The 27697-nt window shown below is 43.5% G+C and overlaps 1 protein-coding gene and 1 long non-coding RNA gene across 2 annotated transcripts in view; both read left to right on the top strand.

The window, feature by feature from the left end:
• Positions 1 to 27697, top strand: part of LOC108099002 — a 259141-nt gene that overhangs the window by 45287 nt on the left and 186157 nt on the right. The window lies entirely within an intron of this gene.
• Positions 25492 to 26263, top strand: LOC108098995 (pescadillo homolog). The gene has a single exon (XM_017202227.2). It carries the CDS (start codon positions 25594 to 25596, stop codon positions 26179 to 26181), a length of 588 nt encoding a protein of 195 aa, XP_017057716.1. The 5' UTR covers positions 25492 to 25593; the 3' UTR covers positions 26182 to 26263.

Below are 27697 nucleotides of genomic sequence, written 5' to 3'. Positions count from 1 at the left end.
TATCGTCGGAGCTGGCGGAGATTAATGATGGTGTAAATGGATTTTTGAGCCACTTTTTTTGTGCGATGCTGGTCACTTACTGACACGTGGAGGCTGCGATAGAAAACTGAGGAATGTAGGTTGACTTTGGCAGGTCGAAAATATTTAATGAAAACAAAACTGGAACTGCATCCAAAATTTGATAGTCGTTTTTTTGACGAGTGTTCATGTCAGAAGAGCAAACCAAAAGCTGTGATTTCAGGACCTTTGTTAATTTTATCCGAATTTCAAGGGCTAAATGTTTGTTATTGAATTACCTTACAAACTGTTAGGTCAGTTGCGGTATTAGCTTGGCAGCTTAGAGGTACGACAATGCTTTCCGACTCTGCTGTCGACGTGTTGAATGTGGGCACAACAGCAGCAACTTTAGGCACTGATTGCTGCCGTGCTGAAACTTGTTGCTGGCGGCATCTGTTGCCCCAAACCGGAGCAAGGCAGAATGCAGCGGAAAAGCCGGCTCAATTTTATATGGATAGGGGGCGGGGAGGGGAGGTGCTACACCCACCGACAACTCTTCTCTGACTCTACTCCCTCCGATCGGCGACAACTTGTTTGCATTGGCATCACAGGCGATGCAGTTGAAAAATAAAAAAATAAACAAAATACAAAAACAAAAAAAACTCCGTCCATATCCACTCGTTTTTTCACTGATTTTGCATTTTGAGTGGTTTATTTTTGTGGGCTGCATTTTTTCTTTTGCCCGTTGGACCGGTCCGCATCCGCATGCGACATTTTGTATGCCACTCACATTCCTCGGCAGCTGACTCACGCCGCTGCAGTGCATCGCATCCGAGTTGCGTCGGTGGCAGTCACTGTGCCATGCTGCCTCCAACTCGACTGACTCCGCCATGCCCATGACTCGATCCGTCCACATGCACATCCACATCCGCCACTCACGCGGACGCTATTCGCGCCTACCGACGCGGAGTGCGACCGTGGATCTAGTACTTATTAAAAATGAACTAGTGCTCATTAGGAAAGGTTTTTAAAAACATAAACTTTACTATAACTATACCATAACTGTGGGACGGCAGCCTGTAGTAAACTTTTGTATTTTTATGGTGAAGAAGCGACTACTTTGCCTAAAGAAATTCCACCAGGGCTCATTTCGGTTTTGTAATTCTTTTCGAAACTCGGATATTTGCTAAATTCTTAAGTTCGATATCCCTATTTTTTAACCACGGTGCCGCAAATGTTTCTCGTCGCTCGGGCTGAGTTTTATTTGTTCCGCTTTACTTTATTTATTTTTGTTGTGTTGCTGCTGTCGCCGTTGTTATTGTTGTTACTCTTGTTGGTGTTGTTGTTGATGTTGCTGCTGGTCTGCTCTCAACCGGATGTTGTGGGAATTTTTGCATTCTGTTGCTGCCTGGCTGTGGCTGCTGTTGCTGTTATTAACTGTCATATGCGTCGGGTAAATGCTTATTCTGTAATAATAAAATGTCATGTGCGGTAGCCGCACCTCCCTTCTCTGCGGTGGTTAAAGTGGGTGGAGCAGACACACGACTGACTTAGTTATCAGTAATAGTTGCCGCTGCAGTTTCAGTTGCAGTTGCAGTTGCAGCCGCAGTCGCAGTCAAAGGCGTTTCCTTTGCTGCTCGCGGCGCGAAATTTAATGACAGGCGTACCGCCTGCTTTTTCGCACATGCCACATGTTGTTTTTCTGTTCGGTTTTTCTGTTTTTATAGAGAACGGCGTCCATGCGTGCTGAAAGTCAATTTGCAGAAAGTTATACAGCTCATAGCTGGCATAAACCCTTGCCCCTTTTTGGCCGAAACGTATACTTAATATTTGTAAATTTACTTTGGCTTGTTTGCCGGTCCCTTTTTGTTTGACTTGCGAACCGCAAAGTTCCTATTTGGAAGCCCATTTAAAAGTTGCATTGGCTCGGCCATTTGCTTTTCTTTTCGGGGTTAGATTGTTTTCACAGGGGTTGAAGTTGCGAAATTATTAAAATTATCAACTCGTTAGAAACTTTCGCTTCTGGAGGGAACGTTCCGTTTCGGTGTACGAATGAGAAGAGACCAGTGAAAGTTTATTACAAAAAGAGTAGCAAGAATAAGAGTTAGCTGGAACTGAAATAAATAGCCTATAAGGTTTGTGAGTCATATTTTCTTTCACATTGAATGAACAAGTTAGCTAGTTATTAAATTTAGTCGTCGCTCGTTGAGCTCAACCCATATTATAAATTTTGTATTTGGTAAACATTACACTCAACCGCAATGCTTTCATTTCCTTATCGACTTGACCTTGCTCTTGAAATGTTGTTTATACTTATCACAGATCACCACACCCCTGAGGTAACGAGAACGGAACGGAATCAAAACAAAATACCCATAAATCTAGTGGCAAAGCAAAACACAGCGGAATATCTTTTGTGCTGTGCAATTAGTGATATCATTGAAACACAATTTCCCAGTCGAGGCGAATTCGGTTTGAACTTTCGGCCAGCGGGTCCGGGCACACACAAAGAGCGGAGGCAAAGTTCGGGTTTCGCCGATAAAAGGCCAGCGAATCGGGCAGGAACGTAAACAAGACGTATAAAAGCATTTATAATTCATGGAACCAATAATTTTCCCTTGGCCAAAGTCTGATATAGCTGTGATAAGCGAAACCCGAGACGGGAAGCCCGAATAACCCGAGCTGTATCCAAGTTTGTGGCCTAGCTCGCTCTGACATTTGCAAATTCCCCAAACGCAAATTATTTGGTCACGCGAATAATTTATTATGCGACCCCATCCCCATCCCCCATCTGGGAGCCCCCTTCTTCCCAGACATCTCGTGACGGCGCACCGACGACGGATGCGGTAAAAAGCCCCGTGCCAGTTTTGCAGCCCACAACCTTACCCACGAACGACAGCCTTCCCGCCCGACCGCACTCCACTCCCCTGGCGGTTGTTTTTCATTCATTTGCGAGATACGCGAGTCGGGCGTACTATGAGATACAAGTGCCTCTATACGTATACGTACTATGAGATACGCGTACAACTGTCAGCGCGAGATACCGACTATACGTACAGTCTACGGAACGAGGGTGTGTGCATTCATTATCGAACCTTCCGCTCCCTCCACCCACAGTTGCTTAATGAATGAATTGAAGATAATTAATTCGCCGACTGCAGTTCTCCAAATGGAGTCGTCGCCCAGCGGGATGAGCCGCGATGGGAACTGAACTCAACTCAACTCAACTCAACGGAACGTAAACGTGAATCGCACTGGGAAACTCACGCACGAAAAGTTTTAGGGGGATGGAGGGAGTAGAAATATCGTGGGTGTTACTAAAAGCATAACTTAGTTCGCCATAGGAACTAAACTCTATCCACTTTAAAGATTTTCAAATATTTTTTTAAAACCGATAAAATAGTTCCTTAACCAAATGCTTTTAAAGATATAGAGAAAGAATCAAAAGTTAAGTTTTAAAAATGAATTTTTTTAATATCAACTTATTTTATAAATTTTACCTATCGTTTTTCCTATTTGAAAATATTGAGCACTTTAGGGCTCTAAGTATCTGGCTTCCAGAGGCCATATTTACTAGGAAGTCTCGTGCTAATGGGCGTGACCGGGGGTGAAAGCGGTATAGGGGATGGGGGAATGGGGTGGTCCCAAATCGAAGGGGTACCGCTGAGCTGGGACGGCAAGCCTATCATGCAATCGCCTTTCTCTTTTCATGGCGGGTAAGTTTTGGTATTCCGTCGCTCGCTGTTTTGCTTTTATTCATAGAAATTCCGCACTTTTATGACCCGCTCGTGTGGTCAATTAAAATTTGACTCAACAATCTGCATAGTTTGCTATCTGACTCTGTCGCCGGTTATAGTTCTTTAGTGGATTGCATGATTCAGTCGGCCGCACGCCTTCTTGGCCTGGGCAATTAATCTCAATGGCTATTAAAATGTTATTACTCAACGTCTGTTTGCGTTTCGGGGGTGGAACGATTGGCTTCCCTGTCCTCCCTCTTCTCGCAGAACTTGCGTATTTACATATCTAATAATTAGTTATCGAAACTTCGCTTATGGAATATGGAGTTTTCTGTTGAGTAATGGTCAGATAAGAGTTAAGTAATGGCACCAGCACCAATTTGTTTTTATTATCCAATAACCAAGGCTTAGCAGGCAAAGATGTCGAATCGATTATATATTATAATATATATTATATTATTATACTATAATATAATATATTTCAAAGTGTCCCAGTAAACACTTCTCTTGAAACTTGATAATTATTAACGCGTTCTTATAAATGGCTTATGGAAAAGCGAGCTCGACAAGGCTCATTGTTAGTTTATTTTAAGGCTCGGCAATCTGCGACATTTTCCCTATAAATATTTTCCCTATAAATTAGCCCTGAGCGGCGACATCGTCGATTTCCAATTCACGTGCCAGGCGGGTGGCTGCGAAGTCAGTTCCCCAGCCCTTTCCCTTTCCCGGTTATTCTCGGACTCGCCGCGGCCTTGTCTCGGAACAATATAATAATAATGACGCCATAGAATTACCGCCTCCGTTCGCATCATTGTGGCAAAAATAGCAGGCGGCTGCAGCTGCTGATAAAATGCAAAAGGGAGCGAAAGCATTGCAAACAAACAGCCTCAAACCGAAAGCAATTTTCGCAGTAGAGAGCAGGGGATGAGGCAGGGAAATTAACGGATGACGAATCGAATTGATGAATAAGCCGAGTCCACCATAAATGGAGTATAATAATTGGTATATCGGTATATCAGTAAAATGAAGAAAAAAATGCCTGAGAATTGTCGGATCCTTCAGTCCTGACCACGTCATCCTATCTCGTTCCCACCGCTCCTCATCCTTCTCCTCAGTGGACCGAATCTATATCTGCTATATCTGCTGTTGCATCCAGCTCGGAATCGGAATCGGCAATTGGAGTCTGGCCGCGATGTCTCCATTTGTTTGTCGCACATTCACAAATTGTTCTTCTCCATTCTTTGTCATTAAATGGTCACACACATTCACATTCACTCACAAGTTCTCGGTGAACGAGAATGACCGCTGGAATTTATGGGTGTCTCTTTGTCCCGCCCCTACGCCTCCGCCTCCACCTCCGCCTCCACCTCCGCCTCCATTGCCGAGTGTTTGCTTTTTATCCGGGCAAATATTTACGCTGAACTTTCGTGTCAATTGATGTCACATTCCTCCTCCTTTCTCCACGCTCCGTGTGTGAAATTGTAAAGAAAAGTGTGGAATTTTACTGCCAACTGACCCGGCACTAAATCAGCTGATAATTCGCCTCCCATCTTTATTGGAGACATCTGTGGATGTCTCTCGGCGTTTCCATGTGGGCGCCATGAGGCGATTTTATTTTCATTTTGCTGTGCTCGTGTCAAGTATCCAAGTGTCCAAGTGTCCAAGTGGAGAAGCGCACAGATTTCTGTGTAGGTAGGGTCAGTGATTGGCCTCAGTTTTGCTTTGAACTTGCCAGCTCCTCGAGACTTCCCTGGTGGAAAAATGGGGAATTACGGACTCGGGGAGGGGTATCTTCAGATTAGGCCCTTTGAGCGTTGAAAGCTTTTTCCCTTAATTCGGTTGGAGTAGATTCAGCATATGGATAGTCGAGGGCGTTATTGGGCCAAATGTGATTAGCTGGCCTGGGTTTGAATGAGGCAAATGTGGAATGGATTGGGAAATTCGTTATTTCGTTACCAGTAAATCGAATGTTATTAAATATTAAGGAAGACACAGAAATATGATTCTTTAAAAAAAATGCATTTGTTGTGCATGTGTCACACTAATTGTTTAATCAATGCTCAATAGGAAACTTCTAAATTTACAGCGCCCAAAAACAAATGTCACATAGTCTCTCCAACTGAAACAAATGAATGTGAACAGCTTTTTCGAAGCACATGTTTCCTTTCAGCCTTTCGAAGGCCCAAGCTCCACAAAGAAACCTACTAATGTGCATGGGGAAAACTCAAGTTGAGCTCATAAATATTTCAGGCACTTGAAAACCGCCTTTACCCAAAACGAACTTTAACTCGGACAGCATTTAACCAGACAACCGCAAATTCACTCCGACACGTATGCCAACATGGACGTGGACGTGGACCCGGTCTGACCAGCAGAATGTCGGGGCAAAGTGTTGACAGGCCATGACACCAGAACAGCCAACAAACGCCACAACGAAATCCATCATGATAAAGGTCTGTTTAAACAATTATTAGTTAAATTAACTGTTAATTTCAATAGGCGAGCGGAGAACGAGCGAGTGCGTGATGTATGAGGGTCCTGCAATCGGAATTGGAATCGGAATCGAAATCGGTTCAGACCGACTCAAATCGAATGGAGATTGCCATGGGGGCGGGCAAAAACGCATTATTAATGCGATTATTGTCCAATGCCAAAATGAGATTCGATGGCCAACGAGGCGTCACCCCACGAAATATGCGTGTGGACGGATATCCGAGGCGAACAGAGATCCCGCATGAAGTTGGCACCCGTTCACCATCACCACCACCATCTCCATCATCGCCATCATCATCATCATCATCGCAGGCCGGATTCGATGTATAAAGTATTTTCGTTGTTTGTGTTTTTGGTGTTTCCGTGGCAAATTGCAGCGGAATACTAATTTACAGATACAAATTGATGCCGTCGCTTTGTCTAACGATAAGCGCAGCGGGAATTCTCCTTTTCCCTCCACCCAAAGTGAAGAGAGAGTGAAATTTTCGGGCGTTGTTGAAAATTCGAAAATTACGTGACTGCATTTGAAAAGAAAGGCGCAAGAATTTGTTGGAATGTGGAAATTTGGGGCTGTCGCTGAGCTGAATTCTAAATGACAGCGGCAGACGGGCGAAGTGGCAGTGCTGCGCTCTAATTCCGGCGGACAAGAGGCCCAATATGTCTTCTTTGTCGGCGGTGCCTTGACCGATAGATTTTCCCAGTTGTTTTTCCCTGCCGTTCGACTCCTGCGTGTCTGTCTGTCTTCCCGTCTGTCTGGGCGAACTCCTCTAGGGCACAGCAGTTTCGGGGATTGGAGGTGGCCATCAAATATAAAGACAAAACACATTTCGGCAATAATGTTGTTAATTTTTTAAGTCGATAAGGTCAAAGGGCGGCTTACACAGAGAAAAAAGGTACTCTTCTTTTTTTATGGTTTTAGCAACTAGCTCATAACATAACAACGAAAGAGTGGTACTGTTTTTTTATATTGTTCATCCTTAGGTTCCTATATAGTACGAGTACGTATGCGTTCAAGAAAATTCCCATTTCGTGGAGCTCTGCGATAGATGCTTGACTTTCTTCGTAAAATATGCAAATCCTCGACCCCTGTTTATTCCGTCACTGGTAGTCAGTTTAAACTAAATCTTTCCATTACATATTTGGTGCGCTTGGATGCGACATTTTTCCTTTTCTGTTACCCTTTGTCTTTCTTTCGGGTAATTTTATTTTCCATTTACCCCGGTAACGCTTTCGTAATGACCTCGATTTGTACACAAAGTACAATTTCTGTTGACACTTCACTGGCCAGGTCGAGGAGCACCAGAGGTGGGAGGTGGGAGGGGTTGGACAGAGGTGTGGGTCGAAACGCTCTCGTGCGTGCATTTGGATATCGTCCGTGGTATTTCGTGTCTGGTTTTTTGTTTCTCTATTTGCACAATTCTGGGGCGGGACAGGGTGAGAGGTGGCCCACCTACAACCTGCCCCTGGTCACTGCAACCCCATCCAGCCATCCAGTCCTCCAGCTGGACTCTCCACCCGGACCCGGACCCTTCTAATGGAGTTGTAATGAGTGTGAAAATTAATGTCGTCACATTACTCACGCACCCAAATACAGGAATTTCTAACTGGAGGGGAATGGGAGGGCTCTCGTTTTCAGGGGCGTGCACAGAAGGGGTATTTTTGTTGGGCCGGTGGTTCAGTGCTAATATTTGCGCTTAGCTGGAACCGAAGTGCGCGCAGTAATCAATTGCGAGTGCAAAAGGGTTGGCGGGGGTTTGTTTATGGGGAGTGAGTCATGGCATTGATAGGGGCGATAAGATATAGACGCAGTCGGGCGCATAATGAAACTATTCAGTTAAGCTAATAGCATTTATACCCACCGAGTTAGAATTACCCAGAAGCGGAATGAAAGGGTCGGCACACAATTTTATTTGCGGATTTAAATAATATCATCGCTTGTTTAATAGTTTATAGATGTGTTAAGCCTAAGTTGGCTGCCAAAATCGGGAATAATATAATTTTAATCCTAGAATAAAATGCAATAAAAATTCTTCTAAGACAAATTTATTTAATATTTAATAATTCCATTATATTATATTCTGAAGGATACTTACACCCTTTTGGATTCTTCGTTATTTATTTTTTTCTGTTATTTATTTTGCTCCGTTTTTGGGTTGTAAACAATTTCATACTTATCGTGCAACTTGTTTGCAGCACTTGGATACTTTATTCTCCCAATAAACAGTGTAACCCCTCAGCCCCGAATCCTTTTCCCTTTCACACTCGCCCAGAATGCAATTCTTCATACCTCGCCCGGACATCCATCACATTTCGCTCCATGTAAGTCCAACGGCTTTTGATTTATTTACACATTTGCTGAACCTTGAAAGACAAACAGGCTGAGCGACAGACAGACGGAGTGTTAAATATTTATACACTCTTTTCGTACTTTTCGGGGGATTGTAAATCACCAGAGCAACGAGTAGCTGGGTAGCTGGGTAGCAGATGCAAGCTACGGATGCCAGATACTCGTATGAGTAGTATGTGGCGAGGCGAGCTGAGGCGGAAGGCAGTGCTCGTAATACCTTTGCTGCAGCGGCACGTAAATTGTATCTGGCAGATGCGACATCTGAGATTAGCAATCAGCCGCAGTGCTGTTGGGTAATTATTATTGTTTCTTATTCATATTTGCTTTGGCAATCTGGGGAGGAACACGAGAAATATGATTTCATTTTGTTTTCGGTCCCCGCTGATTCATAAAGATTTTCTGCGAACTTTCAATTCCAAGGTGTTCTCTTGATTGTTTTGTTTGTCTTATTTTGGGTTTTCTGAGTTGTTTTTGTTTTTCAAGCATTGCCTGTCTCTTGGTAATTTTTCATGATTATTTGTCAGTCATTATTGCTGATTTCGCTATTGTTGACAGCGCGTTCGTTTGCCAGTTTGTGTGATTTTATTTTTAAGATAATGGAACTGAATGCCGTTTTTATAAATAAACTGCATGACGATAAAAATAGACTGGCGAATTGCACAAAAACAAAGTGGTGCACACTCGCAAAACTATGCCATTGTCGATTGTTTTCGAGTTGTTTATTTTTTCCTATTTCTTTCGTAATGAATAGTTTTGTGTTTCGACCCACACGCGACTCACTTACTCAACCAGCCAAGTCACCGAGCTAAAAGTCAACGAAAACGGCAAAAATCCATCAACATTTATCAAATTCGCTTTGGGCTAATTTTCGCATTTAGATTTTACTACGCAAATAGTTCTCGTCACAAACCGAAGCGGAACTGGTCGAATTTGAACTCTGTTGTGCCGAAGATCGATGACTTGGCCGGGGTTAGTATTGAAGGTCACTTAAATCTAGAGATCTGTTCGGTAAACAAATCTATATATAGAAAACTTTTTAAATAGATCTGATGCACAAACGAAAGCGTAACGATTTTTATGGTTAAATTTAGAATGTGCCAAATATGTGTAGGCTAAATATTTACTATTTGTTACACAAAGGAAAATATTTACATATTTGATATTTTATAAAATGAAAAATTAAAAGTTTTTGCTGCTTCATTTGTTTACAAACTTTTTAATATTTTTTAACATATTTTTTTAAAATAATTTTTGGTGTGCTTTAACTACAATTTATTTTTGTATATGCGAAATATGAATGCCAACACAATTCATCATCACCAAAGAAAACATCAATCTGTATTTATAGAAATTCTTTGTGCTTTTATTGCATTTGCTTGTGGCCCAATTATTGTATCAAAACAAACAAATAAAAACTAAATATAAGCGGTCGGAAAAATAACTTTGAATATGAGTGGTTAAACAGAAATGTAAACAGAAGTGCAGAGGAGCAGGCACCAGGCCCTAAAGTCAAAGTGGAAAAGGGGAATTCCCCGCGGGGCTCGACCTCAAAGGGCGACGAGCAGGGGGCTCCTGGCTCCTTTCTCCGCCGAGAGTTCTTTGGGCATTTGTTACGCATATCTTTCCGGCACTTAGTTTCGCATACCCACACAAGAACCGCAGAATCCAAACAAACACACACAGGCAAATCCAAAACGGAAGTGCCTCTAATTTCAATATGGCCGCCCTGACCCCACTGTGTGGGTAATACGGGTGTGTGTGTGTGTGACAGAGAAACATTTTCTGACACAATTTCCGAGATTTATTGCCCGCACCACCCACACGCACCACGCTTAAACCGAGCTTTTTTCGGTGGTTGAACCCACGCAGCGGGAAAGCGGGAAAATCGGTAGGGCGAGCGATTAAAGCAAACAACAACAAGCAGCAACAGCGAGCGGAGAGGTGAGGTGGATGTGGCGGTGGAGGTGGAGGGGAAGGAAAAAGGCTCCTGGAAATAAATCAAATAAAATCGATGATTTTCCTATTACCGTTGTGTTATGTCATGTTCCTTCCTGATTGCGGAACTGGTGCGGGGCGAAACGGAAAAGAGTCGGTCAGAAACCGGGAAAAATAGCGGGCCAAAAACATTCCCGCAACACCGCGTTTCAGAATCGAAGGGTGTGCAGTTTTTCATACCGAATCGTTATGATATGCAATTCATCTTATTCTCATTGTTTCTGTACCATTTTGGTATTATGTAGTTGTATTTGAACATCTTTCGGGATATTCAAAAACACTCTTTTAAAGTCTGAAGTCACTCTATTTGTTATCGGAACAGCCTAAATTAAAGCAGCTGGCTTATACCCATTTTCGACAGGAGGGTATGTTTGTAGAAATAACTTTAGCCGGGCTTATTTGCCTTCGGCTTGGCCATGAAGGAGCTTACCACGCTCCCCGCCCCCTGCGCCGTCCTTGTGGGCCTCCCCTTCAATATTGGTTCGCCTGTCACAAAATGACAAATGAATTTTGAAATAAGCGTTTTGGATCCGTTTGATTGTTTGTTTTTTCAGCCATAGCTCTTGCTCCGCCCATCCGCCCCTCCCCCTTTCACCCGTGCAGCCGGAACTGATATAGCCAGTAAGTGTATGTGTGTGTGTGTGTGTGGGGTGCCAATGATTGGCATTGAGCAGAAAGTTAAATTGATTTCAATGCAGAGAAAAGCAATTGAAAAGCGCAGCGTTTTGTGAATGCGGCTGCCATTTGCATATCGAATGGCAATTTACCGTTGCACTTGACAGCAGTTGCTGATGGTGGGAGGTTGGCACTCGGATGAAGCTGGGCCGAGTTGGGCGCTGGAGGCACATTCAGGTCTTTAATGTGGGCTTAATGGTGCAGTTATCTTTTATGGTTGAGCTAGTTGAATTCTCATAATAATGCCGATTGATTCTACTCACTTTTTTCATCAATTTTGATGTTGGCTTCAAATTTAGTGTTGGGTATTCTTTGCTAAAGCAATAATATTTACAGCCTAAACAATATTCGTATTAATATTTTCTTCTCATTTTAATTTCCCTATCTAAGTATATATTTAAGTCTAAACAGCTAATGCTGCAATTTCATTTTCAATTTGTTAATTGTTTCATCGCATGCAACTCCGTTTTATTTTCATTTTTCCCTTAGCTTGACTTGGTGCAATTATACATTTTCTCATATCCACAAATCTTGGCTCCAATTACCACGGGCAAATATAGAATTTATGCGCTCTTCAATTTACCAAATTTGTTTCGTTTTCTGGGGAAATCATAGAGTAGAAGTTTCCTGTTACCCGGAATTTGTTAACATCCCCATTGGGCACACGCAGCTCCGGCATTTCCCTGCACCACGGAGAACTCCGTTCCGGCGGCCCTGCTCCCTGGATCATTTCCTGGTAATCCGGTTCCGGGTCTTTTGTTTGGAATTCTCCTATAGCAAATTATTGCAATTGAGTTTATTTTCATAATTTTACACAAATAACTTTTTTATGACCCAATTATGGCAGTTGGACCTGCACCCTGTCGAAAAAGGCGAGGACGCGCTGAAGGCAAACAAAGACCGGTCCTCGGGCACTTGGCGCCAGGAGTTTCCCGCTCCGCAGGACTCCTCCGCCTCCCCATCTCCCAACTGCGTAATTGCAGTCACGGCGATGACGACGCTCCGCCGTCGACGGTTTTGTATTTTATTTTCTTCTCACCTGCTGCAGCAACAACAGCAACATGGCAATATAGCTACGATGGCGACGACAATTACCTGCGCCCGTAATTTGCAAATTATTTGTGGCGTGCATTTATGGCCAAAGCCGTGCCATCTCTCCCGCTCCCCTTCCCCTTTGCTCCCCTCGCTTCCCTCGTTACTCAGTTTCCCCGGTCTCCGGGAAAAAGTTGTTGTTTGTTAAGGAAAACATGTGAGAACATCGAGTGGGTGGATATTTTGTGTGTGGCTTGGGGGACAGCTGCCTACCAATGAGCTCCGCGAAAATATTCCTTCACCAGTCACCCAAAGTGCCCACTTCCGTGACTGGTGGTACACTTCCGGTTGGCCAACGGAACTTTGGACCTGGACTAGGGTCTAGGGATGGAAATACCTAAAAGTATGCCAAGTCCATTCAAGGGTCTAAAAACACAGTAGTGTTTTCAAATTAAGCGAAGACCTAACACCAAATGGAGCCATTTAATGACCGTTTTTATCTGGGCTAGCTAGATATTGTAAAAATACTTATCTTTGTTCTCAGTTGTGATGGCTTTCGTTGTCTCAAATTAAATGGTACCTTTTAGTAACTTTTTACTGTTGCGATTCATGCTCCGTGCAGTTTTCCATCTCTAGCGGTTGCAGTTCTTGAGTCTGGGATCCCAATGGTAATTCCGAATGGGCACTGAAATGGGGCTGGGGCTGGGGCTGCCTGGCGCCAGGCGTGAATGTTCTCCATTGCAATCTTTCTTTTATTCCGCCACTTGTGCCTCGCCCTCCCACTTCGGGGGAGCCGTCCCGTCCCGTCCCGCTCCACTCAGATTTTATGTTTTTTCCTCGGATTTTAAGTGGCCCGTGTGCGCCGGCAATAACGAGCAGCAGCAACAACAACAACAACAGCAACAACAAACACAAACTCAGTGGTAAATGAGAGTAAATGCAATAATTGCAAAGTTTATAACATTAGCATGCGGTGGTGCACGGTGTACGGTTGACTCGGCGGGAAGGGAGGAAAAGGTGCCAGGAAATTGCAGCCACCAACGCGACCAACATCCAACAAAGACCAATCGACCGTCAACCCATTTTCCTCCCAGTCATTTTCCATTTCCATTTTCCCCGTCCGCATCCCCGTCCACCCACATAACTTTCCACTCGGCGGGAGGCACCCCAATCTGCGGAGTGGGAAGTTCAGAAAAGGAGGGCTGTGAGCCTAGGCACAACAAGGCAATTAGAAAATTATCCATCCATAAGGCTGGTGAAAACACAATCTCGTAACAGGCAAACAACTCAATAAAAATAACCCTTTTGCCCGTTGAAACTAATTAAGGTTTAATAGAACTAGAAACTTGGAAAATGCAATAGAACCAAATATAATTGAAACGTACCACTAAGCTTATAATAACCAATAACATCTTCAAAACGAACTACTTGCTTAGTGTGTAAAAATATATATTGAACAATATATGTCGCATTGAATATCAAAAGTTTATTGTTTTTGTAAGTGATCTCAACAACCCACTCGAGATCAAATTTTTAGAGTTTCCACAAGCACTTTGCTTTTACTCACTCTTTATTTTTTGTTCGCCCAATCCGAAAGCAACTATAATTAGCAAGGCCCCAGAACCGGAACTGTTTGTAGGTAGCTTCTAATTACAACTTATTTCCACTCCCTGCCTGACTTGAATTGCAATTGGTATTGTTGGTATTGGGCCCCCACACACATTCGCTCCCAGATACAAAACAGTCAGCCACGAAGGCACAATTCATCGTTGCGCATGCGCCACTCGCCTTCTCCCTTTCGATGGGCAAAAAACAATGACGAACACGTTGGCGAGCCAAAAGTGTCATCGCCAAGAAGCGGAAATTCAATTTCCGTCACGTTCAAAGGCAGAAATCCACTTCCTCGCCACTCTGTTTTTCCGCAATTGTGGATTTTGCTGCAAAGCAAGAACCATCGCATTCTTTGATCTGCATAATTTACCAAACATTGAGCTTTATGTTAGTAGAGTAGTATATTTGCTCTTAAGTAAGTAAATATTTAATTTAAGTAAACATTTATTGATCGAAATCCAATTGCAAAGGCTTACAGTCCCAGCTCATGGCAACTTCATCATGATGAGCCTTTGGTACTATCATTATCATCGAGACAGAGCCAAGACAACTGTTGTACAGCCGTACGATTGTCGTGGCATTGGCTCCTCCTTTGTCTCTGTGCCTTCCGCCACCCACTCAAAGTCAGCGCCTGAGCCAAGTGACCAACTTAATTAAGCATGAAAGGGAAATGCTTCCTCCCACGCCGCTCAAGAAGCACATGACCAAAACACAGACGGATGAAGACTCTGGTTTGGCGTTAAAGCCCCTCGGAATGGTTTCTCGCCCCAGAACATTGATTAATCAAAATTATTGTAGAAATCTGGGAGTTCGTCGGCACACAGGTTAAGTGAAATGGTGGGTGTCATAAGAAATACTTTCATCAATTAACTGAGCTGAGCCGAGTCACTTTGCAGCCTTAATTTTACTTTAAACACAAACAGAGTTAATTGGGGAAATGATTGAGGACTTTCCCCGCTCCCTCATTTCCACACGATTGCAAAACAATTCGCATTTTACTGTGCTCATTCCAGCAGATACGATCTCTCGCAGCCAAGGCTATAAACTAAATAATAAATTATCTGGAAATATTTTCGTGTATTCGTGATTTGCATGTGCAAATAAAAATCCGTTGGCATTGGTCAAGGCGGAATGCGAGGGTCAGTTCAGCACTTGTTCAACGCAAACGAACCTCCGGGGAAACGCCGAAGAGGGCCCTAAGTTCCAGTCAGAACCCACTTGTTTCTGACTCACTCGCCTCTGATGGCCTTATTGTCTTTGGCACGAGGGACGCGAAGGTGCTGCTGGGAACAGGAAAATGCTAAAAACAATTAATTCAAAACGCCGAGGGGCATAACAGTCTCAAGTTTCAGGGATGGGAAGCTGGGGTCGAAAATTCAAGAGTGGTCTTTCCTTTTAAAGATCACGGTGAAGAATTTTGGTTTAAAATTGACATGTTCCTTTAAGCGACACTGTTGCAATTTAGCTCAGAGACTTCCGTTCTTTTTAGGATTTGTTCAATATCAAAGGAAATAATATTAGAAGCTTTACAAGTATTTCAGTTAAAGCTCGGAAAGATTAAGTTAAAACAATCGCTCTCAGCTGCTACCCTGGCTGCAACGGATTTTTATTTCGAAAAGAAAGACCGCTTAAATTGGAATGGGAAATTTGCACATGTGAAAAAGTTTCAGAAGCTCAAAACTTTCAGAGGAAAAAGAGGCGATAAAAGACAACAACACCAATAATACTTTCAGAGCTCAAGTGCTTTGGCTATATGAACGTCCGTTTCTCTTAACTCATTTTTCGTATTTTATTTTTGTTTTTACGTATTATTATTGCTGCTGCTGTAGTTGTTGCTGTTGCTGCTGCTGTTGTTGCTGCTGTTGTTGCTGCTCGCTGCTGTTATTCTTGCACGTTTTGCGGCGTTTGTCTTGTGTGCAAACCCCCCACCAACCGCACCATTACCCTCTCGACTTTATCGGGGGAAAAGAGGAGCTTCACCTTGGCTTGTGGCTCTGCCACTTTCAGTAAAAAATTCAAGCCAAAACAACAAAAGCAGAGCGGCAACGAAGAAGCACCACCACCACAACACCAACACCACCAACACCGACAACGTGATGCTTTATGGACTTTGGACTCTGGCGTTGTTGCACAGCAAAATAACAATAAAAACAGTAAATAAATAAAAAACAGCATTCGCCAAAAAGGCAAAAATGAAACGACGACGTTGAGAGAGCGTTGGCTGCATGAAAAATGGAAACAAGAAACGGCAACACCAACAATAGCACCGAGAAAACACCGCACAAAGAGCGAATTATAAGATACGCTCAAGATATTATTAAATAAAAAAGTTTAAAAATAATTTTTTGAAAACAAATCTCTTATCTGAAAAAAAGATCAATCTACAATTCAGAATGTCGTACAAGGTGTGTATTTAAGGTAAACCTATACTTTGCGTTGACCGAATTACTTTCGTAAATAAGAATGCGAGTTTTCTCTCCATGCATCCAACAACAATAAGAACTGGACCCAAAGAAGAAGACAAAAGCATTTGCTTGCAACGTTGCAATTCAAACCAAAACAGAAACCGAAACAGTTCCGTAATGCTGAGGAAAAACAACAACACGAGCGGCAATAAATGTGTACATAAAACTAAATAAAAAACTGGCAGGGAAATGATGAAAGAGTCAACCACGAAAAATAACCTCAAAGCGATTTTACTTGAAGATAACGGCTATTTGCCAACTTCAAAATGTGGCTGACGGGTGAAAACCACAGCAGGCCACATCAACATTTCATAGCAATCTAGTTATGGGGAAACTCCCCTTAAAAAACGGCTTTATCATCTAATTTTCTGTGTTACTGATTAGCTTAAAAATCGTTTATGAAACATAGCGGGTAAATCCACTTTATTAAATTTCAGGGATTTCCCAGCATTCGCAAATTTAAATAATCATCAAACTAATCATCGACTTAAGTTCAGCGGCCTTTAAAGTATTTCGGGGACACACTTAATCTTTTTTAAGTTAGTTTAAATCACTTTAACTGGCTGAATCATTGGAATTTAAAGTAAAATGTCTCAAGACAATTTTGCGAGGTTTTTCTGAAACAAAAATTCTTTACAACATTGTTTAAACTACCCCAGGTCCAGTTTTCCGTTTTAGCTGACGTCAGGAGTGGTAGTGTCGTTCTCTTGACCATTGGCAGCATTTCAAGCCCAATTTCTGTTAAGATGTCAATGCCAATATATCACAAGTTAATGCAGAGCCAGAGGACAAGCCCAGACGGGACTGGCCACTGAGAATCCTTTACGGTCCGCTTGGTCAAGCTGAATCCGCTGCTAGTTTTGAGTCATTATTTATTTACACTAAAAATGCATTTTCTTTGCTCTCCTAAAGTTGAGCAATTTATAACGATCCACTTGACGCCGAAACAAGCACAACAATCCGGGCTAAAAGTTCGGGCCCTCCAGCGGACACCACGTGACAGACCCCTTGCAATCGCCATCCAGTTGAGATTCGATGTTGGCCGGACCCCAAAGTACGAGTATTCCGACCAGCTGAGTAACCCGACATCAGCCTCCAACAATTTCAATATTTCATCAAAGACATTCAAAGACTCTGCCCATGCCACATCGGCAGCGAAGTGGGGAAATGTTACTGGCTGACTTCTACCGCCGGGGTAAGTGCAGTAGCGCCAAAATGTCGCTGCAATTATTCTCGTTAAATGTGGAACAGATGGAGAAGAAGCGGGATGGATGGGTGCTTTGGGGTGAAGAGTGCTCTGGCCCAAGCTGAATGCCAAGTAATGCACATGTTACTATTTACTTTGCGTTTCCGCCGATCCCCCTTTTGTACAGTCCCTTGCTATGACTGGGTTTTCTTAAAGAACAAAGAAAGTGAGCAATCAGCTGGGAAAAGCTATCGACTTTATAGGCATCCTCTTCTGTTTTCCAGAATATATAGATCTGTAAGTTGTTTCCGTTTTTGAAAACGACAGGGCTTGGACATTACGATGGGAAATATAAAATAAGAAATCTAGGATTCTTAGATATTTATAGCCTTATGCAAAATTACAGGGTGGACAAATGACGCATCCCCAAAAAAGCAAGAGAATAACACATGCAACGATGAAGATCATGATGCGAATGATGATGAAGATGGTAAATGGTCGATGGCGTTGGCGTTGCTGTTTGGCGACGTTGCATTTACTTCATGACAGCTCCAATCTGCTGCCCCATCCAACCCCATTTCGCCCAGCGAGACAATCCCTTGAACTTTGTTACTGCGCTGCTCTCTTTGGATATTACTCATACGCACTGTGGGCTGTCGTCAGACAGTCAATGCCAAAATGCATCCCCTGTAGACGAGGACATTACTGCCAGCGGGGTAAGGGCTGCTCAGTAAGATGGCCAAGAAATGAGATAATCAAACATGTGATTTACTGGACAAAAGGGCAGAGGGGGTTGAAACTGATGTAATTGTGTGGAAAGAAGTTGGACTTAAAATGCATAAAAACGCTAGGCAAATATTTCTTTGTAGGTAACGCAGATCAAGTATCAACTGAACGAAAGGAAGTTCTGAGAATACATTTACTTAGCTGGGTCTTTCAATTTTGAAGCGAATTAAGATTCAAGGAAATATTGGGATCTGTTGGTATTTCTTCAGATTGGGAAATGTTTTTGACGGCTTTCTAAATGGTGTTAAAAGCTTTGTCCTTATCAAATTCTACATATAATTCTACCCCAAACGATTTGTCAACATTGTCACAATCCAAAAACCCATCGGTAGATCAATGAGAGGAGTCATCATTGTTTGGCAATGTGACCACCAGTGTAACAAACTCAATGAATCCAGAGAAGAATTACCAAGAACTGCGGAGAAGTTGGTTCCCGGACAGCGAAGTTCGTCTGCGGCGAGAGTTGATATTAATTGTATTATTCTTGCTGGAAGTTTCGCTTTTGTTGCCCCAATGAATCAGCAACTGTGGGGACTGATTCACTGAATGGAAGGATTAGCCCGGCGGTTTCTTTGTTCCACTCGAAATGGCATTTCACCCTAACCCCGAGCTAACCACAAATTAAACACACGGGAAAATCAAATCGTAGTGCACCGCAAATTGAAATCAATTTCGATTTGTTTCAGTTTTGTCATACTTCGAGAGATGCGGTTTGACCTGGATTTTTGGATTTCTGTGAGGCGGTGTTTAACAAGTTGTTTAAAAGAGGACTAATGACTTCCTTGCGAACTAATGCCCTCGAAATTTTTCCTAAGCGACGGAGAGTTTTGTGGAAAAACAAAACAGAGAGCGCCAGAGACAAAAGCGGGTCACTGCTGAACATCAAGGCCGAACCTTGCCAGCCCAGCTATCGGAAAGTAGGGCGTCAGGGCGGTCTGTTTGGTCTGGCCGGGCGTTGGAGGTTAGTTATAGTTGGGCTTGCCCCAGCCGAATGCTCTCGAGAAGAGAAGAGACGAGGGGACGGGGCCGAGAGGTGCAACTGGTTCGTAGGCACGTTCGCAACTTGCAACGTACAACGTAGTTACTCTTGTAAGCGCAGGATTACCCTGTCTGAATGGAGTCCCTCGATTAATTCAAAATAAAAGAAACCCTTACTTAAGCTAGCTACTTTTTTCGGCACAATAGGAATAACGTATGGACTATCGAAAACAAGTATTTAACTAATGAAATTTTAAAGTGTATTTCTTGACCTACATCAATCTTCCTCAAAACGAATTCGTTTTGTTTTTGGACCGCTGAGCTTGAGACAGCTTGGAAGGGAGGCCAAGTCGAGCAGCAGTGGCAGCTGCAATGGTGGTAGTAGATCATGGCCTGGCCAAGAGCACCGAACGTCGAGCGCCGAGCGCCGAGTGACGAGCGAAACTGGAGCACGGCGGGGCACTTGCACCCAACTGGCCTCCGATGTGTCAGAGGGGCGGCGGGCTGGCAGGGTGGTGGGGGGCGTGGCAAGGTCCTAACTAGGACCTGACACCATTTGTAATTTATCGTTAACCCAGTTTGCAACTGCAGCGGAGGAGGCGCCTCAAGGCGTGACAGGTGCAGTTTACGGGTTCCTCGAGGATATTGCATAATTAGAACGAGAATCGAATGGGTTGGGATGGGATGGGAATGCGATGACAGCTGGATGCGGACCTGATGGATAGTCTCTTTCTGTCAGAAAATCAATAAGAACATTCTTAATTAAAAAGTTATAGGATACGGAATTGCTTAATGCCCAAACAGGTGCCAGTCTTCCCATAACCTTTCCAGGATTTTAGTGGCCCTAAATAGCCAGGGGAAGGCGTGTTCTTTGACGACAAATAAAGGGACTGGAAACCACAGGAGGAGGGATCAAAGTTCGAAGGATATGGCGGTAACTGGTTTTCGGGTCTGAAGAACAAAATCAGCGACTTCTCTGTGTTTTCCCACTCCCACTCCCAAGTCGCCGTCACTTCAACTTTTTCACTTACTTAACCTGAGTACGTTTCAAAGTAACAAAAACTAAGCCCGACTTTGTGCTGATCCCGTATTCGTATTCAATTTTTTATTGGCCACACGTGATTGAATTCAGTCGCGGCGACTGTCTATGATTTAACCCATGTTCCCATGCCTCGTCGCATCACGTAGCGGGAGTGTCATAAAAACGTAAAATTAGTTGCAACGCCGGCTTGGGTCTGGGTGGAATCATCATTCAGCGGGGGTAGCTACATACATCAGGTTTTCCCAAGACATCAACAATGGTTCGCCCCCGTTCTCCGCTCCGGTCTCCTGCTGCCCCTGTCATCTTTCTTTTTGGCTCGTAAAATGCACATGTTGATGGCGCGTGTCTGGCATGGGCAATCGAGGGGGGCGGAGCGGCAATCCACGGGTGCTGGGCTGCACTTCGAGAAAAGCAATGCTAGTTAGTTAGTTAGAGAACTTCTTTTTTGGATTGCTCCTCATTAGTCATTCCAATGATTTGTGCATTAGTCCACTTGGCTTTGCATTAATCACTAAAGAAAAATCTTAAATCTAATATAATCTACGTAAGTACATATAAATACTCGCTGTGTGCAATTTGAATGCACCATTGCTGCCTCCTTTCGCCAAGCCAAGGCCATGGCAAAAGGCGAGTGCGTGTGGGGATTGCTGCCTCCACTTGTCCTCCGACTATCTCTGCTTCTTCCCCTCGGGCGACTCCCCAGACATTTCCCAAAAAATAAGGGAAATATATAGTAAGATGCGGGGACCGCCTTCATTTCAATCTATTTTCCCCATTTGATTTGAATTAAAATAAGTTACGTGAGCAGAAGGCAGCTGACATTTTCATTTCGGTTGTATCTACGTATCTACGAGATGCAAACCCCGTTCGCTCCGCACTCCCCGCCTCCCGGGGCGACTGCAGTTGCCCCAGGGAAGGGGCGGGGAAGGGGTTGAGTGGCTGAAGGGTTGGGACTGGGGTACTGGGTTACTGGGGTCGGTGTGACCTAAATTCATTTAAAAATCGATCGATATTTTCCTCGCTACATTCTCTTTCACTCTCGCTTCCCACTCTCTCCATATCTCTGTTTCGCTCTGACCGAAAGAGGCAAAAGTATATAGAGCATACTACAACTATACTATATATATATACTATGTATAGATATATATATTTCTGTGTACTTCTGTGTGTGTGCTCTGGTGCAACTGCATTGCAATTATTGTGAAATTCTACTACAATGGAAATTCTACGATGGTTGCTCTGCTTTCTCTGCTTTTCTCTACTTTCCTCTCGGTTCCGGTCTACGTTTACGTCTACGTCTACGATTACGTTCTACGTACTGATACTATATATACTATATGTGTGGGCGGTGAGGTTGGTTAGGCTCATTGTTTAGGTGGGCAATGGGAAAAGAGCCCATCTTCTCACTCTTGCCAAACAGATTTTGATGGCCGACAGCAAATTCAGTCCCTTCTTATTCTCTGGTAGGGTTTTTGGCTTTTGTCTCTTACAAATGTTATCTTCAACGACCCCTTCCTCCCCTTTTTATCATAGAGTTTTGAGTTGATGCCAGCCTTGCCAAGGAAAAAAAGTGTATTATCTTTGTAAGCTTTTGTAATACATAGAATTGAAACAGAAAGGCACAAGAAACACAAAAAATATAAGTTATAAATCCAAGATTTAAAATTTACCTATATTGCAAGCATATTATGGAATTGACACTCCAGTCATATTAAAGACTCCAGCATTTCACATTGTTACAATCAGTTGAATTAGGGTTGTTGATCCAACGCCCTGACAAAGGAAAGTTTTTCAATATTCCAATGATTTCCTCTTGCTTTTGGGCAAACAATGTAGCTGAGGAATTTCTCCCGCTCCTTTCTTTGGCCCCAAAGTAACAACTTGCTGGGGGACTCTGGTTGTTGTCGCTGAATTTGTTGCAGCGTCGCTGACGTTGGCAAAACTCATTACGATGCCGCATGAGTGACATTTCCACGCTGTCAACATGACACATTTCATAGAAAGATATACACAACACACATGGACACACACCCACTCCTTTGCACATGAAAAAATATGTTTCTAATTTTTTTAAATTTATCTGTTGACTGTGATAAAATCATTTTAAAAATGTTCATTCCCTGTTTCAGAACCAATGAATACTGAAAAAAACTATTTTTGCTTAAGACTGGTGTACAATGGCATGAATGTAAAAGGAGCTGAAACATGAAAACTCAGTTGTGTGACTGTTCGATACGTTATATTTGATTTATTTCGATTCAATGGAATAAGTTGAAGATCTTTTTGTGAGTGTGCCGCAGTGTGAGTGGGGTTTTTGGGCGGTGGAGTGTCGCTTTGAAGTAGAGAGGTCTTGCTCGTGGCACATGCAACCGCATTCCTTGACATGCAAGCTACACAGTGGCTTAATGCCACCCCTCCTACGAACAACCCCTCCCCCGGGGGTGGGGCCAACCCCCAGCTCATCATGTGGAATTACAACGCATTTCTTCACTTTCGCATCGCTAGCTCCTAAGCAGCTTATTATTGTTGTTATTATTGGTGTTCGTTCGTCTTTTTCTCTTTTTTTTTGCCTCCCAACCTTCTTTGTGCGAAAATTGAATTTCCTTTTAGGTCTGCCCCGCCCACTTTCCCGCTTTTCCAGCGCCGCCTACGGCGTCATCCCTTGTGCGTGTCAGAATGCATCGCTTCGTCCGTCTAATGGCAACGCATGTCAACATTTGCTGAGCTTTTGTGTTTAAATATTACTAATACGACATGTTGTCGTGCTACATGACGAGGGGCTGGCCGGGGAGGGGGTGGTCCCAGCACGCCCTCACGCCCTCACACCCCCACACGAACCATCTATTATGGCCCTAATTGAATTATGTTCTGTGAATGTTGGATGATTAAAAAGAATAACAAAAAAGGAAGTCAAGCTCCGCTGGAGTCGAGAAATTAAATACCCAAGAGGTTGGGGCATGAAAATGTATGAGAATTGGATGAGGAAATTATCAGATGTGTGTCAAGTTGGGAAGAGCATAAAGTACATTAAATTTGGTTTTTGAGGTGTGGGGTCTTGTTAAATAAGGGAAGTTAAAAATCAATCACCAATATCTTGCCATCCTACCATCACCTTGTACAAACAGATTTTCTTGGTTTCTATAAATCTTAAATATACTTTACTTTACATCTTAATGTAAATGCATAAGTCCTTTGGGTAAATCACAGATAAACTTTCAAAGGTTTGGCAAGTAGTAAAAAGCGCAGATTCGGTCCTAAAAGATGTCACAATTCAGGATGCTCTTTCGGCTTGTATTGACCAGCACCTGCTGGGAAGCACTTGGATAGGCAGATTGAGCAATTTACTATGAATCGGAATGGAAAAGTTTAATTGAAACCCATCCAAAAAAACCTTGGCCTGCCGGGGGCTGCGGGCGGGTTAAATCTGGGCCTGAATCCTGAATCCTGGCAGCAGATGCTAACTGAAAAGATAGTTGCCAGTGGAAAAAGGCGGAAAAGGCGGAGAAGGCAAAGAAAACGCAGAAGAAGAAACGCTGCACAAAAGATGTTGTTTGCTGCAGTTAAATTAAATGAAAAACTTTACAACTTTTTTAATGAAATCATTTTATGCAGTAGAGGCATAAACAAAAAACGACCCCCCTCGTTGCAACAATAGCACAGGAAAAAAGCAAGACAAAAGAAAACAAAAGTAGGAGCGGCAAAAAACTTGCATGCAACTTGCACACAGCCTGAAAGAGATCCTGGAAAAAGGAGAAAGGGCCAGGGAAAAATCAAAGGATGTGTGAGTCGGGATAGAGGCGGCCTATGCTTGCTCTGAACTTTGTAATGAAATTGTGTCCTTTATTTGTTTTACAATGGGCGACGCCGTCTTTAAACGTTTAACGTGTTTAACGTGTCGTATACGTAATCCGACTTGGAGCAAATCGAAGAGCATTCAACTGTGATAAGGCCGGAGAAGCCCAGAGGCTAATGATGCTCACTGCTCTCTACTTCGTCCTTGGGCAGGATAACAAGGGTCGGGAATTTGCGAGTTTGCTGTGTGTGTCTGTGCTGGCTGCTAATCCGACTGTCATTTTCAGGGGCGCGCGAGCAAATTGCTGCGGGAATTATGCCAAAAATAAACCAGGAATGATATTGCAAGGAACTATACTTTAAGGTATTCTTCAAATACCAAAAACGAGAGATCTTATTAGTTCCCAGAAAAGGCAATTTTTAGTTAACTTACATCGAATCGTTTGCTATATGGTGATGATTTAATGCTCGCCAACTTTACACATTTGCATATCTTGGCAATACATTGTTAGTTGTCTTCACAAAATGCCATCTTTGTTGCCACATTCTGCGAACATTTCATACAGATCTATCCATCTATTATGCGATTCCATGAACCAGTTTGATGTCATCGCGATGGTTGCAGCCATAAAAATATGACGCCGTAAAAGCCGCAACTTGTGTCGTTGGGTCCAGTCATCAAATGCGCGCCCTGGCTTTACTGGCTTACAGGTTGTTATCGGTTATAAACCGCTTAACTGCCGATAGAACGAGGAAGCGACCCTGCCGCGAACTGCACTTCATGCCAAATTAAACTGCATTCTGTAGTCGGAGCGTAGCATTTTTATGATTAATGCGACTGCGAAGGAGCGGACGAGTGGTGCGCCTTGAAGCGTAATCCGCCGGATTCAGCCACCAGAAATCACAGTGCCAATAAAAGCGTGAATCAGCGCGATGGAAGGGAAGGGTGAGGGGGCGGGGGCGAGGGAAGGAGCGTTGACAGCGCAACAGCTGCAATAAAACATAAAATTCATGATGGCAGAAGTACAAAAAAATTTGAAACGAGCGAGCGATAGGGGAACCGGAAATGCGTGCATTAAGGGCTAAAGATGGCGTGCTAGAGAAATAAAAAGATGTTGTGTGGATGTTCAAAACTACGCCATTATTGGCGGTTGAAATACTGGTTGCTATAGTAGAAGGGTTTATTGAATGGATGGTAGCGAAGGAGTTTAGAAGAGCACAATCATTTGTTGAGCAAAGAATATGAAGAACGTATGAACCAATACATTCAATTTCAATTTTAAGATAACCAATTACTTTGGTTAAGATTCTTAAGGGTAACTGTTTTCAAAAATTTTTTAATTGCCTTTGAGTTAGCCGACAAAACTGTTTTTTTTTTTTTAAATCAGTTTTCGGCTATGTAGTTGTATATCCTTAAAGCCCAAGTAGTGCCCCAATAACCCTTTAAACCCAATCAAATGGCGGATGTGGAGGAAGAGGAACCCCCTGCAGAGGTGATCGATGAGCAAAATGAAGGTCAAGAGGTCGACGAGGATCTCGAAGGAGAAGACAAAGTCGAAGGCGCGGACAACGACGATGAGAACGAGGCTGAAGGGGAAGAGGAGTCTGAGGAAGAGGAGAAAGACCTATTCGAGCTCCTCGGGGAAAGCGAGGGGGAAGACGAAGAGGAGCGGGCAATGTACAAGGAGTATCTGGAGGTGGTCGAGCAGATCGATGCCCAGAACCAGGTTATTAAGGATCTAAGGGCAATGTCCACCAGATTGATGTGCAAGAAGTGCAAGACCTACAAGGACAAGCAGGAGTACAAGCAGCTCCGGTGCTGTCAGGAGCAGGAGGAGCTTCATCTCAGGGTTCTGGTCAATCGAACCATTCAACTGCAGAACTTCGGATCCCCCAGGCGGTATGGAGACTTGGAAATGGAGCTTACAGAAGCCGATGAGAGCTACTTTCGCACTGCACTTCAGCCATCCTGCTCAGAAGTGTGTTGCTGCTACTCGGACTTTGACTCAGATTCCGATTCCGAAAGTTATGGCTGTTGTACGTAACGCGAAGCTGTGTGGTTTGGGGTTATTGGTGGGGTCTTTTTGCGGTGCAAAATAAAATTTTTGGTTGACCATATCGTTGTAAGACCAGATTGTTTCATTTTACCACTAAATTTTGTATATATATAGAAACTGTTATATTAAAATCCGGTGTTATATCGGAACAGTACTCCAGGCTAGTCCCAACTAACTCAAGTGCCACGTTATTACGCCAACTAAATGCCATTATTTTGGCATTTCTTTTGTCACTTTGTCTTTCTGGGCGCCACTCACGCCCCATTTCCACGGCACTTTGCACTCGAAAAAGGGGAAATATGCGGGGAGGTGGGGGTTCGGGAAAAACAGCAAATAGCAGGGAAAAGCGTGGCAATCCCCCATCAATTTGCTGCTCATCATCCGCACGTCTTCGGCGGGCAGCTCATTGAGCAATTCATTCAATCGGCGAATTCAATAAAGTACAACTAATAAAAAAATAAAGAAACCAACTCAATGGTAATGGAAATGGCCAAAGGGGGTGGAGGGTGGGTGAATGACAGCCAGCGAAGAGAATTACAATTTTCTCGCCATTTGTTTTTCTCTCTTCCTCTCGGGGGCTCCCTCATAATTCGCACCATGGCAGAAAAGGGAAAACTGAAAGAAAATCCCGCGCATTCTGGGTTCCTGTGAGTGTGAGTGTGTGGGTATCTGTGTGCGCTTGTGTATCCATGAGTTCGCTCAGAAAGTGCGGTGTTAGTGGTCCATCAAATGCTTGTAAACAAAGCCAACAAACGACACTGGGAATGACGAGAACGATGGGCCATTACATGGAGCTTGGCACAGGGTATTCGTACACCGTAAATAAGCTAATCTAAGGAACTCTCAATTCCACTCTGAAAATAATAAAATCGATGGGTTTGTAATTCTACAACTACCATTCAAGTTTTTTTTTTCCACTGCTCTTCCTTACTTTTTTTAAAATTAAGTCATAACCGACCTCTAAGGTTCAGATCGACCTGAAACAACATTAAATCGGTTTTGTTTTTGCTGTGTACGAAGTACGGTGGAAGAACCATCAAAGGGGGAGCAAGGGGAAAAAAGAGCGAATGGCGGGCGAAGTGCAGTGCAATGGCAATGAGCGCAAAAACAAAACGAATGTGCCCCCAGACAGAATAAGGGGATCAAAGCAAAACAGCCAAAGACAAATACCCGAAGTGGGCAAAAACGGGACGGCAGCAGAGTGGAGCAAAGCGAAATGAACTGAATTGAACCAAAACCAAACCAAAACTTCTCTGGAAGGTTTCTCTGCTCCTGTTTCTGTTTCGGTTCTGTTCCTCGACTCTTGACTCTCGATTCTCGCTCCCCGACTCTCCGCCAAGTGCCACGCCCATTGTGAAGCATCATCCATGGCCAAGTAGCTTTTTGGGGCTCTCTTTTTCGCACTCCCCTTGAATATGGTATGTGTGGTCTGTAGTCTGGTCAACGTCAAAACAGTCAAGGGGAACGCTTTTGGCGCGCAAAATTGGGAAAGGCTGGAGTTGGT

Source organism: Drosophila ficusphila, unplaced genomic scaffold (assembly GCF_018152265.1).
Source record: "Drosophila ficusphila isolate 14025-0441.05 unplaced genomic scaffold, ASM1815226v1 contig_288, whole genome shotgun sequence".
Classification (NCBI taxonomy): Eukaryota; Metazoa; Arthropoda; class Insecta; order Diptera; family Drosophilidae; genus Drosophila; species Drosophila ficusphila.
Note: the sequence above shows the minus strand (reverse complement) of the source record. Positions and strands in the feature narration are given on the sequence as shown.